At 45.0% G+C, this 23610-nt stretch overlaps 1 protein-coding gene across 1 annotated transcript in view; it reads right to left on the bottom strand.

Moving 5' to 3' along the window:
* The window catches only part of CACNA1H (calcium voltage-gated channel subunit alpha1 H), a 479184-nt gene that overhangs the window by 82684 nt on the left and 372890 nt on the right, over positions 1-23610 (bottom strand). Inside the window, exons 11-13 of the mRNA XM_084642056.1 lie at positions 4029-4180; positions 2548-2733; positions 310-427 (exon numbers count right to left, since the gene is read on the bottom strand). Of these exons, the coding sequence (XP_084498182.1) occupies positions 310-427; positions 2548-2733; positions 4029-4180 (456 nt within the window). The remainder of the gene's footprint in view (positions 1-309; positions 428-2547; positions 2734-4028; positions 4181-23610) is intronic.

The following is a 23610-nucleotide window of genomic DNA, read 5'->3' as shown; positions in this document are numbered from 1 at the left end:
TGAACTGAGAAAATCTGTTATTTGCACAAGTGTAATGATATGAAAGTGCTGCTCAATCTCTATTCCTTCTCAGGCTTTGGCCTTTGCTAAGAAGCGAGATCGACATAGTGGTGGGTTTTGTGACAAGGGCATTTGCCCACTTAGAGCTAGCCTGAGACCAGTCGATTCATTGGGAAGAACCGAAACAAACCTCTTTCATGGTAAGTTTGTCCAGTTAACTCTGTGATGCTGTGAATGACGTTTTTTGAAAAGCAACAACATTTGTCTGCTTGGTAGAGAATAAAACTCATCAGTGGTCCCAGATCTTACCTGAAACACGGTCACAATGGCCCAGAGCAAGGAATCAAAATTCTTTCTGTCTGGAACTGTGTCCCCCGTATCAGTTTTCAAGCTAAACTTGCACCCAAAAAGATGCATGCCGAGAATGCTGGAGAGGGAAAGGAAGCGACATAGAAGACATCACTGCATGAGACACATGGTTTCAGGGAGCATCTTAGCACTTTTGGGGGTCACTTTCTTTTCCCAGCTGCACATTGTAGGTCTATAGAGAGTGCTATCTGTGCTCCCGCAGGCAGGAAATGAGTCCTCCTTAGAGGAGGACACCAACTATAAGGTGAATCAGAGCACGGGTTTGTTATACGCAAAAAAAGAGCCTTTCCAGAAGATGAAAGCAGAATAGCATGACTTAGATATAACTTTTGTCCTTATGTTCCTGCACTAACTCCCTGGTGAACCATCACCGAATGTACTGGTTCTTGAGGCCCACAGCCTCTACTTGCCATTTCAGTCCAGATGCCTACAGGTGACTCTCCATTTCAGAGCCTGATGGCTTCTGGGTTCCCATTGAGACAGCTTCAATACTAGTTGGTGAGCTTTCTACACCTTATGCAGCCTTTGACCTGGAATGGATGTTACTGGCCCAAGGAATTATGGGTGACATGGCTGAAGACTCTTCAGACAATCCAGCTCTATCGCCAGTATCCTCTCTGAGGAATTTCTGAAGAGAGCTGAGGGTGCAGGAGGGGCTGCTTTCCGTTCATTATATAGGACTCAGGCAAAAAGAGGATACCTTCACTAAATGTTAGCGTAACAAGGCACATTTGACCTGTCATGGCTCAGGCCAGCCAGGTCGCAGAGATTTTCCCAGAAAGGGATCTTCTATGAAAAATAGACCTTACACCTGATTTGACCACTTCCAGGATCTTGAAAGGGTCACTCAATCTTCATTAACCATTCAGTCCTCGTTCTCTTTGCTGATAATGCCAACAAAGCGGCCAATTAGTGGCAACTGCAATGGTAGCTATTCCCCCACTTTTGAGTTCCTTCTGTCAAAGCAGCGTAATGGATATGTGGCCAGGAACTATTCCGTATGACATAAGCATGACAAATATACAATATGCATGACAAATATACAAGTATGAATGACATCAAACAGAGAAAGAATAGAGAAAACAGCTTGGAATTACACAAGCCCGGGGAAACATTCAGAAGATTTAACAGTTGACATAAATTCCTAGTGCTTTCTGAGTATTTAATAAAAAATACCATCTTCCAAGATGTTTGTCATAGGTATTGGGGCAAATTCTCAGGTAATTTACACTGAAGCCAGTGGACCACATCCATGAAAATACGCTAATTTGAACCATCTGAGAATCTGGACTATTATTTCTAAAGTCTTCTATTTGACATGGACAGATGATCCCATGAAGTTGCTGGGAAGTGACTTTTGGTGCTACAGATAGTTGTCCACTACCAAATTAACTAAGACCAACAATCCATTTCATTTTGGCTCCTAAACACCCACCGGCAATGACCCCTGATATTCTCTACAAGGTGAGGTAAATAGCTCCCCGAAAGAACATTAGGTCAACTGCCCACTTTGTGCCCACTCTCCCTCCATAGTTGTTCTTGCTTCTCTGGATCATGTTTCATCACTATTGACCTCGGTCAGAGTCAAATCCAGAACTCAGTGGGGCGGAGCTGGTGACAGGCTGCATGCCCTGTTATCAACCCCCTGAGCCATTCAGCTGTAGTCTAGTGTTAAAAAGTAATTCCTGGACCCCATATTTCCTCCCTCTAAAACATTAAGCCATCAAGTTCCATTTGTGGACAACTTCCTGGGTCAGGAGTGTCGGAATAGAGGGGGTCTCTTGGGGGGAGGGGAGGGAAGAGGCGGTGCAGGGTCGGGGCCTTAGGGGAGAGGGGTGGTACAGAGGGGGCAGGGCCACGGTTCAGGTGCTGGTGGCCCCCCCAATTTTAGGAAGCTTCTGCTGCTCCTGTACTGTGCCTCTCAGGAACTCTGGAGCGATTGTTTTTCTGCTGTTGTCTGTCTGTATTCTTCATTTGTCTACAGAATTACAAGGATTGCATGAAACACTGAGACCTCAAAGTGGTAAATCATCTGTTGAATATCTGCCTGTCAGTCTATTGTGAGCCCTTCTGTCATCTAGGCTGCATGGCAAACATGCTCTATTATCATTCTAATTTGCATATTATTTAATCAAGCCAAACAATTAATTCAAGAAGAAAAGCAGCCGTCGGTGGTACCTGAAAATAAAGATGAAGAGCATGAGCAGCATGCAGAAAGTGGCCACGTTATCCATCGTCTTCATCAGGACCACCAGCTGGCGGCGAAGGGCAGGCATGAAGCGTACCAGCTTGAGGACCCTGAGCAGCCGAAAAGTTCTTAACACAGAAAGGCCTCCATCGGATTGGCCAATGATCTCCCAGACACTACGGGAGCATAAGAGGGAAAACAACAAACTCACTGTCCTTGTCCGACCTGTAGCAGTTTGATGTACAGTACAGCAAAACCCGTAGCTAATTGGATTGTGAGTAGCTTGCAGGGTGTCTGTCTGGCCCAGCCTGTGACCTGGGATCAGAGTGCGCTGTAGGAACAGATGGGACTTACAAGAGGGGTGGGGGGGGAAGTCAACTTGCATATTTGTCTCTGCTGCTCTGCCTCCTTCTTGACCTTGGAAAGATCTCAGAATCAGCCCCCTTCAATATATATGCTTAATCTATTTCCTCTGTAGCCAGTTTAGTGTTGTTTAAACTGCTACAGCATCTAGCGATAAAGTAAATGACTTACTGGTGTTCTAGATGCATGATTGGTCTGAACCACTGAAAATCAGAGATGGGCTCCAGCCACAAAATTTAGATCAGGATTTTGGAAGGCCCTGAAATTCCAGAGGGTTCAAACATGGGGGTTTTAGTTCAGATTATTATTATAAAGAGACGGAGCCAAGTGTAAAATTGGGTTTGAAGTTTGAACAATCTCAGAGAGTTTGAAGTTGTTTGGATCTGGGACGTGGGTCTGCACCCCTCTCTAATGGTCATGACTTATTTCATCTCCATGGGCCCAGCCATCAGTTGGTGTAAAGCGGCATCCCACCATGGACGTCAACGGCACTATGCTGATTTACACCTCCAGAGGATCTGGCCCGACATTTTTCTTTCTCAAAATTAGAGTGAATTGAGCAGCCACGAAGCTCAGGGGATGACTGGTGTGGGCCAAGCCAGTTACAGCACGGACAGACGCAGAAGAAGCCTCTCCCATGCACATGGGCCAGCACAACCCACCCCAGATCTGCAGCACCCCTACCACTTGCTCTTTGATGTTGGGAGCCCCCTGCAGTGGACACCACACCCATTACTTATTGTATCCCACCTTCTCACAGCCCTGTTCTTGCCTTTCCAGGTCACATATTCATGTATTCGTTCTGGGAAACCTCTGTGCTGCTGCAACTTGGGGTCATTACACTGCTTTCCCCAGAATTTTCTGTGGAAAATTCACCACGCCGCCAGATGTATGGCAGAAATAGAACTCCTCGTCTGTCACGTCCATTTCGTTTGGACAGCACTTCTAAAGATACGACCCTAAAATGCCAAGACGCTATTAATCCCACTGAGCTCTAAATTCACACTAACCCACGTCACTCCTACCCCCTGCATGACATGACATGTCTAAAGTCTCCTGGAGCTACTTGGAGGCGAATGGTGGAAAGTATCATGCAGCGTGCAGTGACCTGATGATGACTATGATCCCGTCGAAGATGTTGTATGGGTTCTTGATGTAACCGAAGATACCAAAGGCAAGGAGCTTGAGGACCATCTCCAGGGCAAACATGCTGGTGAAGACAATGTTACTGATCTCCAAAGCGTTGGTCAGTTCATCCGGCTACAAGACAGAAAGACACATAGTCAAGCTGAGACATAAGGAGAAACATGGAATTTTTTTTTATTATTCCGCATGGTAAACACACTCATTTCCTCAAGGAATTTATTGCACTGTTTCACTTTGCACATCATAAAGCCCTTTGCAAATCCATACATCTGGGAACAAAGGAGGCAGGCGGCATCTGCAGAATGGGGGATTGTCCCCTGGAAAGCAGCAACTCGGAAAAGGATTTAGGGGCCCTAATGGACAAGCTGCGCAACACGTGCTCTCAGTGTGAAGCTGTGGTAAAAAGGGCTAAAGCCATCCATGGATAAATAAACAGAGCAGTGAGTGTGGAAAGGGAGGTGATTCAGCAGTGGGGAGACTGATACTGGAATACTGCATCCAGTTCTGGTGTCCACATTCCAAAAAGTATGTTAAAAAACTGGAGAGGGGGCAGAGAAGAGAGAGGTAGTGCGTAAGAAGAACTGGAAGGACATTCTATCGGGTCTTTTAATGGAGTGAATGCCCATTTCTGTAGCACCCGCAGTAATGACACTCATGTTGTGTCCTAGCTTAACAAGATCTTTTAAGCAATGCACTAAAATGAAGCATTAAGGCACAAAGTCAGACGTTTTGTAGGATATGCTTAGCCAGGCTAGAGGTCTATCTGTAACAGACTAAATGCTCTGAATGTAAGGTGGGCTTTTCAAAAACACCCAAGAGAGTTAACAAGTACAAGTGCCACTGAAAGTCAATGGGATTTGTGTTCTTAGCCGCCTTTGAAAACGCCACACTAAAAATCTAGGAAGGTTTCTTTGTGGGTTGTCTCTGTTTTGATTGATCCAAAGTTCTGGTCAGAAACCTGGAAGGGATCTTTCAAGGATGTCCTACCTATGGCCCTGATCTAACTCCCATTACAGCTGATGGAAAGATCTCCATTCACTTCAACAGGACTTGGAGCAGACCTTGTGCATGAACTCAGATCCATGACATAGAAAATTGACCTTCCCAAATAAACCAACATTCGCTCCAAGTTACAGCCTTTAGTGTGAAACCTTTACAAGTTCCTCTCTCACCAAACCTAATGAGAAAGAAGGGACCGAGTTAGATTTTCTCACTGGAGTTACTTAAAAAAAACTGTTCAAGGAACTGCAACATACATTTCTAAAGCTAAGTACCAGTTGTCTTGCAAAAGAAAATGGGTCTTTTCCATTTCCTCAGTGCAATAATCTTGCCTAGGAAAAGGGGCTATTTTCATATCCAACTCATCTCCTGTCTGGTAATAGCTTCCTTTATTTTTCATGGTATGTTAACAGCTGGGAAGCACTTGAGGTGGTTATTGCATTATCTGAGCTTCTGAAGACAGGAGATGTTTGTCGTATCATGGTGCGCAGCATAGAAGAGACACTGAATTCAATGCACTGTATATCAAATACTCAGCAAACAGCCAGGAATGGCAGTGGTTAACTTGGATTCAGTGGTAGCCACGGAGATCCCACCCTGTCCAGGCTGGTTATACCATCAGGCTGCTGCAGATTAACCCCTAGAACAACTTACCAAGAGTTGTGGTTGATCCTCCATCACTAGCAGTTTTAAAATCAAGATAGGATGTTTTTCTAACAGATCGGCTCTAGGTCAAACAGATGATAATTCAGGGAAGTTCTATGTAGGAGGTCAACTACATGATCACAGGGGTCCTTTCTGCCTTTATCATCTATGAAACCAACTTGCATAGGCCAAATCATTCTGTGCAATAACCTACTATAGGCTCAACCATTTATCCTATAGAGACAGTACTAACTGCTTAGTGTTTCCAAGCAACCTCCTGCTCATCCTCAATGCACACCATGATTGCTAAAATACATTAGAGATACAACTACTCATACCATATCTCCTTGCTCTCAAACCCCTATAAAAGGACAACCCCATTTAGCACCCAGTTGCCTGACACCACCTTGGGCCAGAAGCTGAGATTATATTGGATGAGCTTCTCTGGTGCCCCTTGTTAAAACTTTGTGACTGAATTGAAGGGGGAGGATTGGGATGACTTCCCTGCATATAATGAAGTCGTGTTCTGCCCAGCCCCATTGCCCATGGATGCTGCTAAACCATCCTGCCCAGAGATGACTTATCTTTGGGTTCATAAGAACACGGCTGTAGAAGACTTTGCCTTAGGATTGTACCAGACTCCATCCATTCTCGGGGGAGAGGCCACCCTTAGACAGCTCCATGGGTCCTCCCCTCCCCATCATGTGACACAAACTGAACATTGTGCCAGACTTCTCAATGTATTCAAGACATTGTGAAGGAACAGAGACTGGATGGCGCGTTTACTGCCTCTCTCCTTGGTCAGGGTTAAGAGGGAGCATTCCTGAGGACAGGCAAAACTAGGGGTTACGTTCCTTGGTCTCTCTAGCCTCCCTGGAATACGGTATTTATTGCAGATTATGGGAGAAAATGTTTGTGCTATCTTCTTAAAGTCAAGTTGCTGGCAGCACATTGCTGGCCAGATGAGAATTAACAGCATCATCTTCAGATGAAAGCTGCAGCTCAGAGCACTTTAAAGGGATGGGGCCTCCCGTAATACCACTTCTGCTCTGTACTCTCCATTTTGTGGGGAAACTCAGGGAAACCCTGCCAAGGAAAGAATAAAAGAGAGAGAGAGAGAGAGACAGGCTGCACAGCCCCAGAAGGAGTAAGGAAAAGGGAAAGCCTACACGACAGTAAGGAAACACCAGAGCATCTGCTAAAACTCCCACACATTACAGGAGCCTGATTTTCCTTTACTCAAGTCAATGAGATTTTTGCCACTGATGTCCATGGAAACAGTCTGCCCCATGGCTATTAAGTGGGACTTTAACAGGAAATGTCCCTTCTCTTCACAATAACATCTGATATCAAAATAACCTTAACCCCTCAAAATAGATTTTAAATGGGACTTGAGTGGCACATAGGCCCTTTCCACAGAAGTAAATGTCCCAAGGAAAAGGGAACACACCCAAGAGGGGACATGTGGCCCTTGCATTTGGCTTGGGTAGAAACCCAACCAAGGGCAGCAATTGCCCCTGAGATTGAATTTGATTTGGACAATGGCTCAGCACCTGGTGGGGGGTGACTGCTGCACAGTGCCCTATTCAGAATGGGCTCACTCTCATCTTGTGTGCAGTTGCCAGCTGTAAATTCTTTAGGGCCTGGACCGTCTTCCCCTCTATGTCCGTACAATGCAGCAGCAGGTCAAAACCCCCATAATGTCATCAGCGTGTGAATTCTGTCCTGATCCTTTCAGGACATCAAGCGATCTGTAGCAGCTTGAGATTGATCGTAACTTGCATATCTACAAGTGTTAGGGGTCATGCAATTACCCACCAATTTTTAGGGATCCAGACACAGTCTTGCATACTGTGGCCTCTTGCAGAAATGAAGCCCCCAGTCCAACTCCTGCAGATAAAACTATGCACATGTCCAGGTGTTGGTTAAATCATACAAACCATTAGGAATGTCTCCTCAACTTCTTGGGGCATGTGTGTTTGGCTAGCTATTGCTGAGTTACTTGTCCGTGTATACACAATATCCTCACTCTAGCCAGTAGCCTGTTCCAGGGCTGCTCCGCTCTCTTATGAACATCTCATTGCTGAGCACTAACGCGAAATGTAAAATCATATTTCCCACCAGCCCCCCCTCTTTCCTCTCCATCTTTGCCTCTTCTTCTCTTTCCTTCCAGTGTGGATACCACACACACAGAGCATCAAGAATATTGTGTACTCATGGTCTTACTTCTCTGGACAGGGAGAGCATCTATTTTGCAGGATCTCAAGGTACCTTCAGATGGGAACTGAACATTTAACAGGGAGAGTAAAAGGAGAACCCTGGGCTCTCTGATAAAATAGAAGGAGTCTTTCTAGACAAAACCAAGCCTAATCAAAAATTCTCTGTGGTGTCCTTGCTACTATTACAAGAGTTGCCAACGCTCATGAATTTATCATGTGTCTCATAACATTTGTTATTTTCTCAAAGCCCCAGCTCCTAGAGTCATGTAAATAAGAGAAAAATTTCAGCATACATAAAAAAAAAAAGTAAGGTTCTAGGCTTCATGGTTGTGGAGAAAAGCTTGAAAACGTTGAAACCTAGATCTCAAAAAACAAAAACGGGAACAAAAAGAACCCATTTAAAAAAAAATCCCATAATTTTGAAGCCAACCTCATATTTTTTTGTATCCTGACTCTTGATTTCCAAAAGCTTGGAGCAGGCAGCGCTGCACAGATTCATATGCTAACATTGCTGTTTGAACTCACTTGCCAATTCACAACAACATTTTGGTGCCATTGCTTCTTATTCTCAAGCACCGTAACCTTTGCTTGAAATATCAGGGCAGAGATTGCACGATGAAAGATGCCATGGTATCTCAAGGGAACAGGGGTGGGAGGGGGAACTAGCACCAATGAGATCATCAATAGCCATAATTAGAAGCAGATCTTCTATCAGATAGCTACAGACAAAGCCGCAATGCCTCGGCCTTGCTGACATTGCAAAGCCACTGTGCTTCAAACCAGAGATCTTCATTATCCCTTATTACTCGTATTTGGTGCGAGGCAGAACTAATGTGGGGATAAGGACTGCTGTAATGAGAGACATTTAGATTGCAGTCCCAGCAGGCAAAGACAAGGCTGGATGGCCCTGAAAGCTAGCGAACGCGGCTCATGTGAGTTTTTGTATCACAGAGTGGAAGTTGTACAGCACAGTCAAGCACCAGTGACATTGCGTTCAAACGTAATTACTCCCTTTCAGCACCAACTGGAGTCTAGGAAACAGCCTGACAGAGGTATTTTTATGTCTTATGAAATGGTTTGTGGCTTACAGTGTCGTTCATCTCCCACTTCTCATATCCCCCAATGAGCAAAGATCAAGGAGGAAGGTTAAGGCAGAGATATACAAAACCAACACCAATTTGACTTGCCTTCTTCAATCATCTTCCAGTCAGACACAAGACTAACTGAACCAGCCACTAGAAGTCACTGTTGCATAGCTCAAATTCAGCTGAACTGTAGTACTGTTTGGGAAATTTTTGACAAAACCTTTTTTCACCAAAAAATGCTGATGAACCCAAACCAAATCTGTTTTTTGGTGGTTTTGGATTCAGTTCTGCTGAATTTCCTGACTCAAAAAGTTTCCATATTGTCAAAACTTCCCATTGTTCCCTTTTATGAAATGAAAAGTTTTGTTTTTTCGGTTCGAAATGACTTTTTGATTAGAAATGTAACTTGATTGATGTTTTTAAAAAGGTGGAAAAAAGGCCAAAATAATCAACATACAATGGTTCAAAATTATCGAGACTAAACATTTTGATTGACCCAAGCTGAAATGTTTTTTTTTTTTTTTTTGGTTTTTAGGATCCCCAAAATTTTTGAGATGGACTTTTTGTCCTGATTTGGACCAGGACATTTTTTTCTTTTAAATCTCAAACATTCATGTGGGACAGGAAAAAGTCACCACCCCCGCCAGCCCTACTGAATTGCCATTTGTAGGACACCAAAATGCTCCTCAAAAGAGATGGTTCAACTCTGTTAGCTTTGGGTATCTAATCAAATTTTTCCTGCTGTGACATTTAAGCTGTCCAGCTCTGCAATCTTTCAGACAAGGAAAGGGAAACTCAAAATGAGTGATACTCAAGAAACACATGAACTTTGAGGCTTTGCAGGCAGCTCTGGGGGACATGCTGAGTCAGAGCACCTCTAGTTTTTGCCAGTTTTCAAGTGGAGTGAGCGGAGCAATGCAGCCCTTAATGAAACATTAGGGTTACCACCTGGCTGGTATTTGTCTGGCCTGGGCAGGTTTTTAATGGATTTGCCAGTTGTTGGAAAGATAATTGAATCTGCAGGGTTTTTATGTGGGTCTAAAGATTGCATTATCACCACCATACACTGGGATATCAAATGTTAAAAGTCTCTGGGTCCAGCTAAAGATGCTGCAGCGTTCCCACCTTCCGCAGTTTAAGTGATAACAGATCAAAACTGTTGAAAATAAAGCACATGTCTGCCCACCAACACACAAGCGCACTGTGCGTGTATGAGAGAGGGTTTGAGTCTTGCGAGAGTGAGGAGACAGGAGACATTATTAATCTTATCTGCGTGTGTTACCTCTCTAGATACTGTCAGCAGGGAGTTGGGGAGTTGCCTTATGATTTGGGGTTGTGGTTGTGTCGGGCTTGCCTTGTGTGTGTGTGTGTGTAGCAGGGATGTGCCTTTCTTTTTGGCATTTCAGAGGTGGTAACCGTAATGCCACATGACCCATGTACAGCATGGTACTAACCAAAGAGACTGGAATGGTAGGGATCCCTAGAGTCAGGGAGGAGGAGACGACACCTCCCCATTCCTAGCAGCAGAAGAGCGTCAGAGAGAGGTGTCAGATGGAGGAGCAAGTTTCCCACCCTCCAGCACCTTGAATCTGCCCCTGCTACCCTCACTAGCCCTGATTCCAGCCAAAACCTAACCCAGATACAATGACTGCCACCTTTGCTAATGTGGAAGGTCCATATTTGTACCACATGTGTCTACAAGATATTTCAGTGATTTTAAACTGTGTTTTTTATTAGCAGAGAGTGAATCCCAGAAGATTCAGAGGTTCATTTCAAGGTGAGATAAACAGCCAAACATGTGACTAGTGCTCTAGCTAGCTTGGGTCTGGAAATCTTGGAAGAACAGGTGCTCTCTTGGAAAAAAAAATCTTACACTTAATGTTTCACCAAGGGAGAGTCTCCTTTTACAGTCTGTTAGGCACCAGGAAGTTGGGAGAAATTGATCAATCAAAAAGTAAAAAAATGAAAAATCCAATCACAGTCCAGCATGGGAGTGGCTAAGATTAATGATGGCGGGGCACTGGAGTAGGAGTCTGAAGATCTGGGCCTATTCCTGGCTCTGCCACTGATTAACTGTGTGACCTTGGGCAAGTCACTTCATCGCACTGCACCTGTTTCCCCTCCCACCCTTCCTCTCCCTAGTCTATTTCAATTGCAAGTTCTTCAGGGAAGTGACTGTCTTACTATGCTTATGTTTAGCATCCAGCACAATGAGGCCCTAAACTTAGCTTGGTGCATAGTTGCTACTGTGAAATAAATAATTAGAATCCAACAGGGGGATAAAGCCAACACATAGATTCTTCCACTGAAAATGTGTTTGGGTGACATTTGCAAATTAAAAAAAAAAAAAAAGGGACTCGCGTCAGAAATTCCGCCCCCGCGCACAGGCAGTTGATTTAATCCTGTGGAACAAGGAAAGCCAGGCCTGGCACCAACACAGGGGAATTGTAAACAAATTCAGAACATTTAGTTTCACAAACATTCCTTTCATTTTTGTTGTTGGGTTCTTCTTTATTTTGAATTCCTGCCCTAAAGCTGTCAATGAGATTTTGTGTGCGTATGTGTGGGGGTTTTGTTTTATATTTTAAGCTCAGCCTGCAGGGACTCGGACCATAAAGATGAGAAGTAATAGTCTCCCACAATGAACCATCAACTTGTGCTTTGCTTCTGGACATTTTACCTCTCCCCCACTTTTTTTTTTCTGGGTTGTGTCTATTTCCTTACAAGATATTTCACCTGGCTAGGGAGCCCTACAGCAAAGTCATTTCATGGAATTTAAAAAGAAGCAAATGCAGAAGAGAGAGGGAGAGAGGGAAAAAAGCCCTTTCATGCTAATTACAACTGGGGATGGGGGGAATCCAGCTCTCACAGCTGTTTGAATTATTAAACCTGAGCAAGGCAATTAGCACAATACGGGATAAATCCACCCTGCACTAAGAAGCTTTATTTTGCAGTATGTCCATAGGTTGCAGAAGCACTTGCAAGGGGTGTACAGTGGTTATGGGAGGGACTGCGTAGCAGTGTGTGATACTGTGTAGTAATGATGCAGTAATTACTGAGGATAGAAACTTACCTGAGTTAAATAGGTTTCAGAGTAGCAGTCGTGTTACTCTGTATCCACAAAAAGAAAAGGAGGACTTGTGGCACCTTAGAGACTAACCAATTTATCTGAGCATAAGCTTTCATGAAGCTTATGCTCAAATAAATTGGTTAGTCTCTAAGGTGCCACAAGTCCTCCTATTCTTTTTGCTGAGTTAAATAGGTTTTAGTCTAAGGTGTTTTGTATCTTGATCCTGTGCCCAGGAGTCCCACACACTTCAGTAGCACAGGATGGCCCGGAGAGCTTGACGCCAGCCTGAACCTTCTCCCAATACAAACTCAGCAGCCAAATTGGCAATAGTGGCTACTAATTTTCAGTATCTCCCCATTTGGGAGCCTAACGAGACACAGCCGGGGCCAGACTTTCAGATGTGTTGAGCAACCGCCACTCTCCGTAACTTTAGCTGGCATTACGGGTGCTCACCGCCTCTGAAAGTCAGGCCCAAGGCCTCTCAAGTCAGCTTGTCCAAAATGGAGGCACCCCAAATTAGTGGCCACTTTTGGCCAGAAGCTCTTCTGAGGCTCTAAACTCTTTTGCTTAAACTTTAAAATTCTTATTTCTGACTTTGAGGCAGCTCTGCATTTCCTAGCCCCAGCAAGGACTTGAAGACTCTCATGGTGCTGATCACCAGAACCTGGAAGCACCAGCATTGCAGGCTCTCTTATGAGCCTCCTGATGGATCTTTAGATTAAAGGTCTCTGGATGGATGTATTTCAGATAGCATCCAAGCTTCTGCATCTTCATCCATCTGAACCTTAGATTCTCCATCACAGCTGCTTATGCCAGGTCTGATGCATTCCATTTATTCACAAGAATACCTCTCCTAGGCATCTTACAAGCATTAACTAATTACTCTTCCCCATTGTACTGATACAGAAATGGTGAGATTAAGAGATTTCCCCAAATTCGCATAGAGGATCAGTGGCAGAACCGAAGAACGCCTCACTTCTAGACGTGTGCTCAGTGCACTAGACCATGGTGTTGCTCTGAGAGACATTTATCCGTGGCAGAGTTAAAGTCTTTGGAAGCATGTGTTCTCTGACTGGCCGTCACCTCAGCATTAATGTCAGAATGTCACACTTTGCTGCACTACAGAGGAGAAACCGTGTCATTATAAGGCACCGAGAGGGCAGTCATCAGTGGCCAATCTTCTCTCCTCACTGCACCCCACAATGGCACCAGTAGGGAGGGGGACTGAGATTCCTCCCGCTTTCTCAGCCTCCATGGCTGGCCCAGCAGAGCACATTCCCACTCACTCATCCATAACGGAACACCGAGCGACATGGGCCAGCACATCACATCCCAAGTCCACCCTTGCAGCAGGAGCTGTAAACAAAAGGAACAAACTGACTTCATTTACGGCGTCCCATGAGCTGTACTTGGGTTGGTTCTGTGTGTGGGGAGGGATTACAGCCTATTGCTTTCCCAAGTGAGACATGCAGCCTCCTGAGTAACTAATCTGTTTAATTGATGGATTATGGGGCTCCATCTCCAAATTAGATTGTGAAAGCAATTGCTAGATGCAAGCCCGTTTTTGGGGGGAGACAGAAGTAATGTTTTGGGTAAGAGCAGTATCTAAAAAAGTTGTTCAAAACTGCAGAAACTAGCTTAAATGGATTTAAAATGCTGGCACCTCAAGAGGGGAGTGAATCAATAAAGTTGGTAAAGGGAGCTCAACATTACAAAATACTCCTTTAATTTTTAACCATAACCTTAAAAAACATGCACATTGTTTACAACCCACATCATGCCGTGCTCTCAAGCAGTGATGGGAATTTGCTTGTCAGACTGGAAGCCAGGACTCCTGGATTCTAGTCCCAGATCGGGAGGTAGAATGTGGTCTCGTGGTTGGGAAGATACTTTGTTCTACTGCTGCTTCTGACGTCCCCCGTTAATGTGATGGGTATTTCTAGTCTCTACCCTGAGGGCCATCTCTGGCCCGCAAAGCGCTGGCAGTGGCCCAGAGAGCAGCAGTGGTTTAATTTATTTCCTTAAGGGTGGCGGGGTTCGTTCCCAGCTCAACTGTGTACGATGTGGCCCTCATCAAGCCCGCTCTGGGGGATATCACTGTTCTTCCTTTGGAGCCTCGGAATGGTGCTGCTGAAGTGGCAAGAGGAATCGCTGCTGAGTAGCGCATTGCTGTGTCACTCCCTTCTTGCAACATGAATTGACTATGCTGTCGCCAGAACTCTTCCAGCCCCTAAGGGCAACAGACTGGGAGCATCTCCTCTGTGCAGCAGGCACAGGAGGTGGGGGTGACTCCGTGGTTCTGACTTTCCCCTCCCTCCTAGTCCTTTTGGGTTGGCTAGTGCCAATCTCCCACAAAATTCTTGTGCTCAAGTGAGCTCGAGGACTAGAAATGTGACCGGCCATCTTGTGGCTGGGAGATTTCCTTGCACACCTGTGCATCTGGCCCTTAGCATGTAGTCTATAGCGGGGTTGGTCATAAAGGAACCCCTGTTTTCTCATGTCAGTACCTCAAGTCCATTCACAGGCTGGGCACTGTCAGCAACAAGCATGTAAGAGACATTTGCTGCAAAGGATCAGCCTTTATTTCCCATTGTAGTTCAATGACCCCAGACATGCAAGGAGTCTGTAACTGCTTGATGAGTGCATGGCCTAAGCTGGCTGACTGACATGCAAAGCATTTTGGCTTGGATCACTGTGTGTGTACAGGTTTCAGAGGAGCAGCCGTGTTAGTCTGTATCTGCAAAAAGAAAAGGAGTACTTGTGGCACCTTAGAGACTCACCAGTTTTTGAGCATCAGCTTTCGTGAGCTACAGCTCCATCCGATGAAGTGAGCTGTAGCTCACGAAAGCTTGCGCTCAAATAAACTGGTGAGTCTCTAAGGTGCCACAAGTCCTCCTGTTCTTTTTGTGTGTGTACAAGCAGAGACGGCTCAAAAGCCAGTGCTGCAACTTGACCTGCTTGTCAAGGCCTAAGAGGAGCTCATTCAGGTGGTTAATGGGCCGGCAAGGGGAGCCTGTGACTCTGCCATAGCTGATGGGGGTGTTACGTTATTAGCCTGTCCAGGGCAACGTGATCAGACCTCGACATGAATGGCTGACTGTTTGGGCTGTTGCAGGTTTGGGCTATCCCCTGGCCATCCGCCACATAGAACTCCACCAAACATTTACGTTTCAGGCAAAGAGACACAAGCCCCGTCAATTAAAACTGGGAGGGACTTAAAATAATGATACGAGAAAGTCCAAGAGAACTCAAGACTTCTACTTAGAAGAGCGCCGTCCTGTTGAAAGCCTCGGCAGGATTTATATTTTGGAATGGAGAAATGATCACGATTCCTGAGAGGGAACCTTGCCTTCCAAAGCTCTTTCTATACGTGGGATGAAGTGACGAAGTCCTTATTTAGTTTGCACTCTCACAAAACCCCTCTTGAAAGTTGCTGCCACTTCCGGTATTGCAAAAGCTCAGTAGGTTTCCAGTGCATCTCAGGTCCATTGGGAGCTAAGTCTGAGTAAGGGACATCAGCATTTCGGGCCTGTCTATGCAGGGCCGGCTCCAGGCCCCAGCGTTCCAAGCAGGTGCTTGGGGCGGCAGAGTTTCCGCGGTGGTGGCAATTCGGCGGCAGCTTTGGGAGAGCCGGCCCTGTGTATATGCCAGTATAAAGGTCTTCCTCTATCCCGAAGATGCATCCATTTCTGGGTTGGAACGAAGGAACTATTTAATAGCGTACTGCAACACCACACAAAATCCTGTATCCAGCTGAATCTCAGCAATAATTTAGATCAGGAGAATGATTGGAATTTGACCTGGGCGCCAGCATTAATGCTACTGTCACTACAAAAGTCAGGTGGGATCTTAAATTACCACAAGGGGTCAGGGTCTCAGTTTTACCCTGGATTTGACAGAAGTCACCTACAGTGTCACATTATTACATACATTACATGGTTCAACATCATGTACAAAATCTGTTTTAAAATTAAGCTAGAAAGGGGGAAAATTTGGGATTATGCACCTTTCTATGAAGCATAAAGGCAGCCTCATGTTTTTAAGCCCTCCCCCTGCCAAAAAAAAAAAAAGATTTTTTGGGGCTTTTTTTTTTAAATTAGAAATTCCATTTAAAAGTATCCCGGGAGACTATGGTAACCGGAGAACTAGTGAAATTGTGACAACTTAAAAACAAAAAGACTGAATGTTGCAGCAACTGAGAAAGGAAGGGATTCCGCCCCCCCCCCCCCAGGCTGTTAAAAACTCTGTATTCTGAACACTTATTTAATTCCAATGTCTACTGAACATTTAGGAGAAAGGACATCTTTGTTAAAGCTTCAACACCCAGACTCTTGCAGTTGTGGTGTGAGAGCTCACACGTAACATCAGTGATCCCCTCAAGGAGTTTTCCAGAAAACCAAAGACTTGACTTTGAGATCACAGACTAGACCTGACATTCCTGATATTTCTAAGGTAATAAAACAAGCAATTTAAAACAAACCAAAAAAACAAAATCAGACCCTTTTCTCCTACACAATATGAAGATGCATGAATGCTATTTTAAATAAAATCCTTTCAAGGTCACCTTTAAGATAAATCTTTTGTAAATGACTGATCAAGCCTGTTATCCATAGTGGGTCCTTGTCTTACGTCAATTCCACAGCAGTTTAATTATTCTGAATTCAGGTGTGAGATAAACCATTATATGATGATTTGTATATGGACACAGGGCAGTTTCTGCTGGAAAAAGGAAAGTTATACTGGTGAAAGTTTCCCATGTAGACAAGGTCTGTACAATTGGAATCTAACTCTCTCTCTGTTCTTTGAGAGAGTCACAGATACCAACAAACATCTTCCGTTGGAGTCTGGTTCAATAAACACTCAACTATATTAAATCTGATGAGGAAATACTATCAGGCTGGAAAAATATTGGATGGATGCTCTCCCTCCTGTTTATGGAATTAAAATTGGACACATTATTCTCTAAGCCAACTCTATTCTGAGGCTTTATGCCTCCCCTTTAACTAAATGGGCTCCTTCAAGTGAAGCGATAATGGTTTAATTGAAGATAGAGGATAATAATTTTCCTTACTTCCATTTGAACTGTAGATCCCCTAATGCTCCATGGAATTGCTTATACCTGTCTGTTCTGTGGCATGAAAGTCACTGCTAATAATTACTCACCCAAATGGATATGAGTGACAAGGCCAACCAAATGCAAACGCTCCCCTCCTTTATTCTGAATGGCAAACAGGCTATCAACAGAGGCAGAGATCAGAGGAAAGCAAACTGGTGCCATAAGCCTTGCTCAGAAGTCTGAACATTGCAATCAATCAGAGCCAACATTACCCAGCAATCCAACATGCGTAACAAAAAAGAGTGAAAGCTAAGGGGGTAGGGTATCAGAGTCTGTTAAGGTTTGCCCATTGCTGATTTTGGGCCCACTTAGTAGGCGAAACCTCTGAGCTCACATTTCCAGCAGAAAGCAGTTTCCACCCCTGAGACTCCAACGTTAAACATCCGCAAGTTTGCTTTCTAGTATGAACTAATTATATGATTCCCTTCCTTTTAGCTTTCTGAGGAAACTTCCCAGCCAAGAGCTTCTCGGGAGAACCCTCCCCCTCCCCGACCCCAGTCTCTTATGTGACATCACATAGCTGTGCTTTGTCGCATTAGTTTCCTATTCCTCAGCTTTGCTCAGCAAAATGCAATCTCATTTCAAATGGCATAAAATTCAATTCCTGGCTCCCCCACAGGAGAAAAGAAGCTGGGTAAGAAATCTGAAATACTCCTATCAGCTGCATGCAAATCTAAAAGCCATTATTTTTGAAAGCTGGGCCAATCAGCCAGATTATATCTCCACGGACACTCGCTTAATCTGACAGATGGCCAAAAAACAAAAAAGCTTGTGAAGAGCCTAGGCTTAGTTATTAAACAAAGAGGTCTCAGGGAAAGAAAAAGTCAAGTCTCCAGATAAGATGCAAGGACAAGGCAGTGCAGCGATGCGCCAGGAGAGCAGTAATGATTTGTTTCGGGGGCAGATGCTCGAGCGTGTACTCTGTATGAACTGGTTCCATCCGTCATGGCTGATGTACTGATTAGTTTTATGGAGAAAAGGAGGACACAGAGGATGCCAGCACTCCTCTCGGGGGAGAGCACCCAATCGCTTCTACAGTGCCTGTGCACAAACAAAACACTGGGCAACCAAACACAAAGGGACCGTATATTCAGGCCAAAGGCTGCATGTCACCAGCCAAGTACAGGGAGACAGCCAGGAAAGGTCTATCGCAAACCCCCTGCTTGTTTTTAGCAACCAGGGGAGACGGTTGCCACGTCCCAGAGCTTTTTAGAAATGGCAATTGATTTCCTATCTGCTCTAATCCCCGTGCTGATTCCCACCCAGAGAAGAACAGGAGGCAAAGAACAGATGGAAATAATGAACATGAATTTCTTCAGAAATGTCCATGCTCACGCAGGGAACCAGTCGCATGAGCACAGTGTTGCCAGCCACAAGTGTTCAAAACTCAGGAACCAAGCCCCCCACAATTAGCTTTTTTTTTGGCTTAAAACTCATGAGATTTCTAAAAATAATACAGTTTGGGTGGTTCTTCTTTGCCTTCTGACTTTTTGAGCCTTTAGGATGTACTCGGGTCACATTTCCATAGGTTTCTCTGCAACCAAAAAGGCTAGAAACTTACATTTGAAAAAGTAAGCTGGGAGTCTCTCATTGTCACAGGACTCCAGGAGCTGGGGATTTAAGAAAAACCACCAACTACTGTGAGACCTGGGATAAAACTGAGAGTTGGTTACATCGAAACATGCTCCAAACTGAACAACAGGCACAGGAACACCCTGTGCCTGCCCCAAGGAGTCCACCAACTAAATAGATCCTTTACCTACACAAGCCTGATTTTGCTGTGCAACAATCTTGCGGAAAAAACTGCAGCTGCCAGTAATTTTGCAAATCCACCAGCCCGGCCAGCTAGATTTGAAAGTCCATGAAATTTAACAAATGTTAGCTTTGTGTTTTGGTTTATTTAGATAAAAAATAGGTGAGTATAGTGCTGGATCGTCAGCCCCGGAGAGCAAAGTAGTGTCTTTATCCACAGAGCATGGACAGTCGGAACAGTAGCTGGGAAGTTTCCCTCAACTCCGCTCCCTGGTATTGTCTCTGAACCATTCCAGAGCCAAACCGCTAGTTTATTCAGTACTGCCTTTATAGACTCCACAGATGTATAAGGAGCCAGTCGCAGAAGGATCTGGTCACTTCCACAAAGGAGCAAGAGAATAAAGAGCTCTTTCTGGGTTCTTTGTTGCTCTGCTGGTGATGCCTTGTGATTACGTGAGCTTTCTCCACATCCAGGCAAAGGACTGCTCCCTGATAACAGAGAGATCAAAGGCCATTTTGCTGTCATTAAACAGCCAAACTCAATTGAAGTTGTTTACTTCTTCGCCACTAATGGCGTTGGAAATGTTTAATCAAAAAAGTGGACAGAGTTTCTAATACTGCCAGGATGATTCACAAGGGACCACTTAAATCTATTTTGTCAAGCCATTCCTCATCCCAACTAATAGACTTTTATGGAAAGTCCCTTTGACAAATGCTTGTGGGCCGCATGCTGGTATTAGGAAAGAAAGCAAGCAAGAAAACCATGACAAAGAAAACCAGCCTGCTGGCTGGGGGAGCTCATCTGTATTACTGGATGCGGAATGCATCTGTCCAACAGCTCACAAACACGCCGTCTCCATCATCTTTCAGGCCCTCGGAGGGAAGGCTGGGATGGGATGACGGGGAAATAAGTGCAAGGAGGAGGTAATCTTTCAGGAGAGACTGAACAGTCAGCCATAATTGGCCTGCAAGGTCTGTGATGAAGGAGAAAAGGACCCAGGAGACAGCGATTACATAGGGTGTTTCAAGATGACTATCATTAATGGGGATGAACTAACGCCAACAAAAATGTAGGGTGAATGTTAGAAGAAACTTCCTTCAGGTGAGGTTGAGATAATGGGATACCATCCCTTCGGCACGAGATGGATTCCACACTGCTTCACTCCTTTACAACAAGGGAGGGAGCATGGCCTAGTGATTGTGGCAGGGCCCTGTGTGTCAGTACTCCTGGGTTCTTTTCTCACCTCTGCCAGTGACTGCAATGTGACCATGCCTACCTAGGTACTTTTCATTGGTGTATCCGTGTGCCTCACCATCATGAACAGATTATATCCTCCGCACAAGTCTGTGGTAGAAAAGTATCTTTCTTATTTTACAGATGAAGACCTGAGGCACTAGTAGACCAAGTGACTTGCCCAAGGTCCCACAGCAAGTTCGTGGCCAAGCCAGGAACTGAACCCAGTCCATGCCCTACTCCACTGACCACCCTTCCTATCCCTATGGGCAAATCAGTTCACCTCTATGTCCCTTTCTCTAACATGAGGATAATACAAACATCACAGGGGCACTTATGAAACAATGTTTGTAAAGTGAACTGGGATCCTCACGTGAAAGATTTAGGAGCAAAAGAACGATCATCAGGAAGGTGGATAAGGCAGCTCTGGATAACAATCCTGCATTAGCACAGAGGGATTGGATCAAAGAGTTTCTGTCATTAGCTGAACAGAAGCAATGGGTCGCCTCCACCTCCAGTGTAAAATCAAAGGAGTCACAGCTGGGATGAATTCGGCCCCGGGTCTTCTGTGGGGCATGGGAGAGAAATCTCTTAAATTCTGTAGCCCTCTGAAGACTGGATCAGATAAAATTTGAAGAGTGACGGCTGTAATTCCAGGTCCCTCTGAAATCCGGCCTTCCAGAATGCAAACGCCAGGAGGAAAGGATTCAGAGAGAGATTGTGTGAATGCCACCACAGGGTGGAAGAGAGAGGCATGCAGGCAAGTCACGGCAAAACTATTCTTCTGCAGCATGTGAACCATCAGCTATAGCTGGCGGACCCCTCAGGCTTGGAGATTTGGACACTCACAGCTGTTCATCAGCTTTCATGGTGATTGCCACCTCATTTTCTCCTGCCTCCTAGTTTACAAGCATGATCATTTCTGTATTAGAATACACTATGGTTTTGGTCCTTGGTGCTGCCTGTGAAGTTTTCCCCCAACAGATGTTTGTTTTGCTTACAAACATCACAACTCCTATGGTGAAAACTCAGCTAAATTATACAGTCTGCAAAGAGGAGTGTAATTTGCACAGAGGAGGTTATTCTTCTAACAAGCATTCCGTAAGCCTCAGTGATCCCAGCCTGCATGCTATCCCTGAGGTAGTACCAACCCCATCTAACATCTCTATCTATCTATGGGGTTTAAGGCGCACTGGGACTCAAACACAAGGCTCACCTGATGAAATGAAGTGAATCAGCATTTGCCAACACAACTTCCCAGGCACCAAGACCTTTGTGTAATAGGTAGTGAAAGTTGCGGGCAGTATTTATTTACTAAGTTGGTTTAAATGCCCAGAGGAAGGAAGGCAGGGTTTCATGGGAGAATTTTCTTCTGAATTACAACTCGTGTAATTTATTCCCATAATCTAAATTAAGGGATTTCTGAGATTCTTTCACTAAGGAAAAGCAGGGGAGGAAGGACAGCCTAGAGGTTAGAGTGCTAGGCCTCAGGAAACCCAGGGTCAATTCCCTCCTCTACCACAGACTTCCTGGGTGACCTTGGACAAGTTATTTGGCCTCTCCATGACTCAGTTCCCCCTCAGTAAAGTGGGGACAATAGCATCACCCTGCCTTACGGGGGTGTTATGAGGAAAAAGACATAAAAGATGGTGTGGAGTTCAGATACTCTGGTTAGGGAATCCCTGTAAGTATCAGAGATAGACCCTGGAGATTGGCTCTTGAGAACCATAACTTTTAGATCTCTGAGTTGGTCCTGATCTCCTCCGTGCTGTGCAAAACAAACACACAAACTAACTGGGAAGCTCTATGCTGCGAGACACCAACTCCGAACAACCAGGTAGTAGACGCTCAGCATAATCTCTCCCGCAAGAGATGTAGCAATGCCCATACGGGGACTCCAAAATTCCATCTTCTAGCACTATCCGCCTTTACCTTTCTAACATGCCTCGAGAGAAGGCCTGATTGCCCAACCGAGCGGCGAGGGATCAGGGAGATGAAGGGCTGTGGAACGGAAATGCTTTCTGCAAACCTGGAAATTCCCAGTAGAACAGATGGGCTCTGCATGCTCTAAGCCTCCTGTTAAAAAATTTAAATCTGATATTTGCTGATTTTCATGCGGCCACTCTTCAGTTACAATTTGTTCTAAGTCCTCCTACTAAGGTTCTGATGCTTCCATTTTAATAGTTTTTTATTTGGGATGTGAACAGACTTTATGTTCAAATACTCCATAGATAATTAGACAACTGACTCAAAAGCAGTCAGCCAGCTTTTGCCATCATCCACTCAAAGATCAGGTATAGGACAGTGCCTCGCAGGTTCCCTAATGTTATCAAGAGGGGCAAGGGTCTGGTTGTCCTAGAAAATAAGAAACTGTTCACCTCTCCCTCACCAATTCAAATGCATCTCAGGCCACAAGAAACCAAATGTCAGTAACACGTGACATGATGTTCTCCTACTGGACAAGTATCTACATCACAGACAGTCACCCTCAGAAATGGCAGCACTTGGACTATCTGGGCCTGGTTCTGACCTCACACATGCTGGTGTAAAGCAGGAGTGTGTCTGCTGAAACCAGTGGCGTTCACTGGTGCACAACCAGGGTAAGGACGGTTGGAATCAGGCGTTCTGCTGTGAGTGAAGCCAACGGCTAAAAAGGAATGAAGATTAACCCACTGGGGAAGACTGCACTGCCCTTGCCCTACCTCCTCCAGGGATAAATTGGAGGATGCTAGCCTCTGATGGTCTGAATTCAACATCTTTTCTCAGACTCAAATTCATTTAGAACAAACTTTTAGAGCACGTGTAACACCGACAGACCCCAGTCGTCGGCGGGAGGGATCGAACCTGGGACCTCAGTGCATGAGCTAAAAGCCCTATGGTCCTTTGCGAAGGCTGCAGAGCAGACTCATTAATCTCTCTCTGAGTGGTCTTGGCACCACGAGCTGGGACAGAACACCACACCCTGGAGGTGTGGGGGTTACACATGCATTAGATGCTGTCTTTTTTTGCAAGTCTGCATTTTATTGAAAACAATCCCCTCCCCCCGAATATAAGATAGAACAGAGGGAAAAAGGCAGAAGAACAGAAAGGTGAAGGAATGGAAGGGGAGGGAAAAGGACAGGGACATCTTGTCTCCATTCATTAGGAATTAAGATTCTCTCTTTAATGAAGGCTGTAATTCAGGTGGCCACTAGAGCATGTGGAAAAGAAGCTCAGTGAAGGCTTCTGCATTGTTCAAACTATTTTCACAAATCAGGGACCATGACCCAGCTCAGCCCTGGTAAAAGCAAGTGCTGTTCCACTGACTTCAATGGAGTTTTCATCTTTTTTATACCTGGGCTGTAATTTGGCCCATAACTGGGAACCTTGGACCACTCTGGAAATTAATGATGTTCAAGGCCTGTCGCCTGAAATATCACGCTCT

The sequence above is a fragment of the Lepidochelys olivacea genome (assembly GCF_965140295.1).
Source record: "Lepidochelys olivacea isolate rLepOli2 genome assembly, chromosome: 10".
NCBI lineage: Eukaryota > Metazoa > Chordata > Testudines > Cheloniidae > Lepidochelys > Lepidochelys olivacea.
The sequence above is the reverse complement of the archived record's forward strand: the minus strand, read 5'-3'. Positions and strand labels throughout refer to the sequence as shown.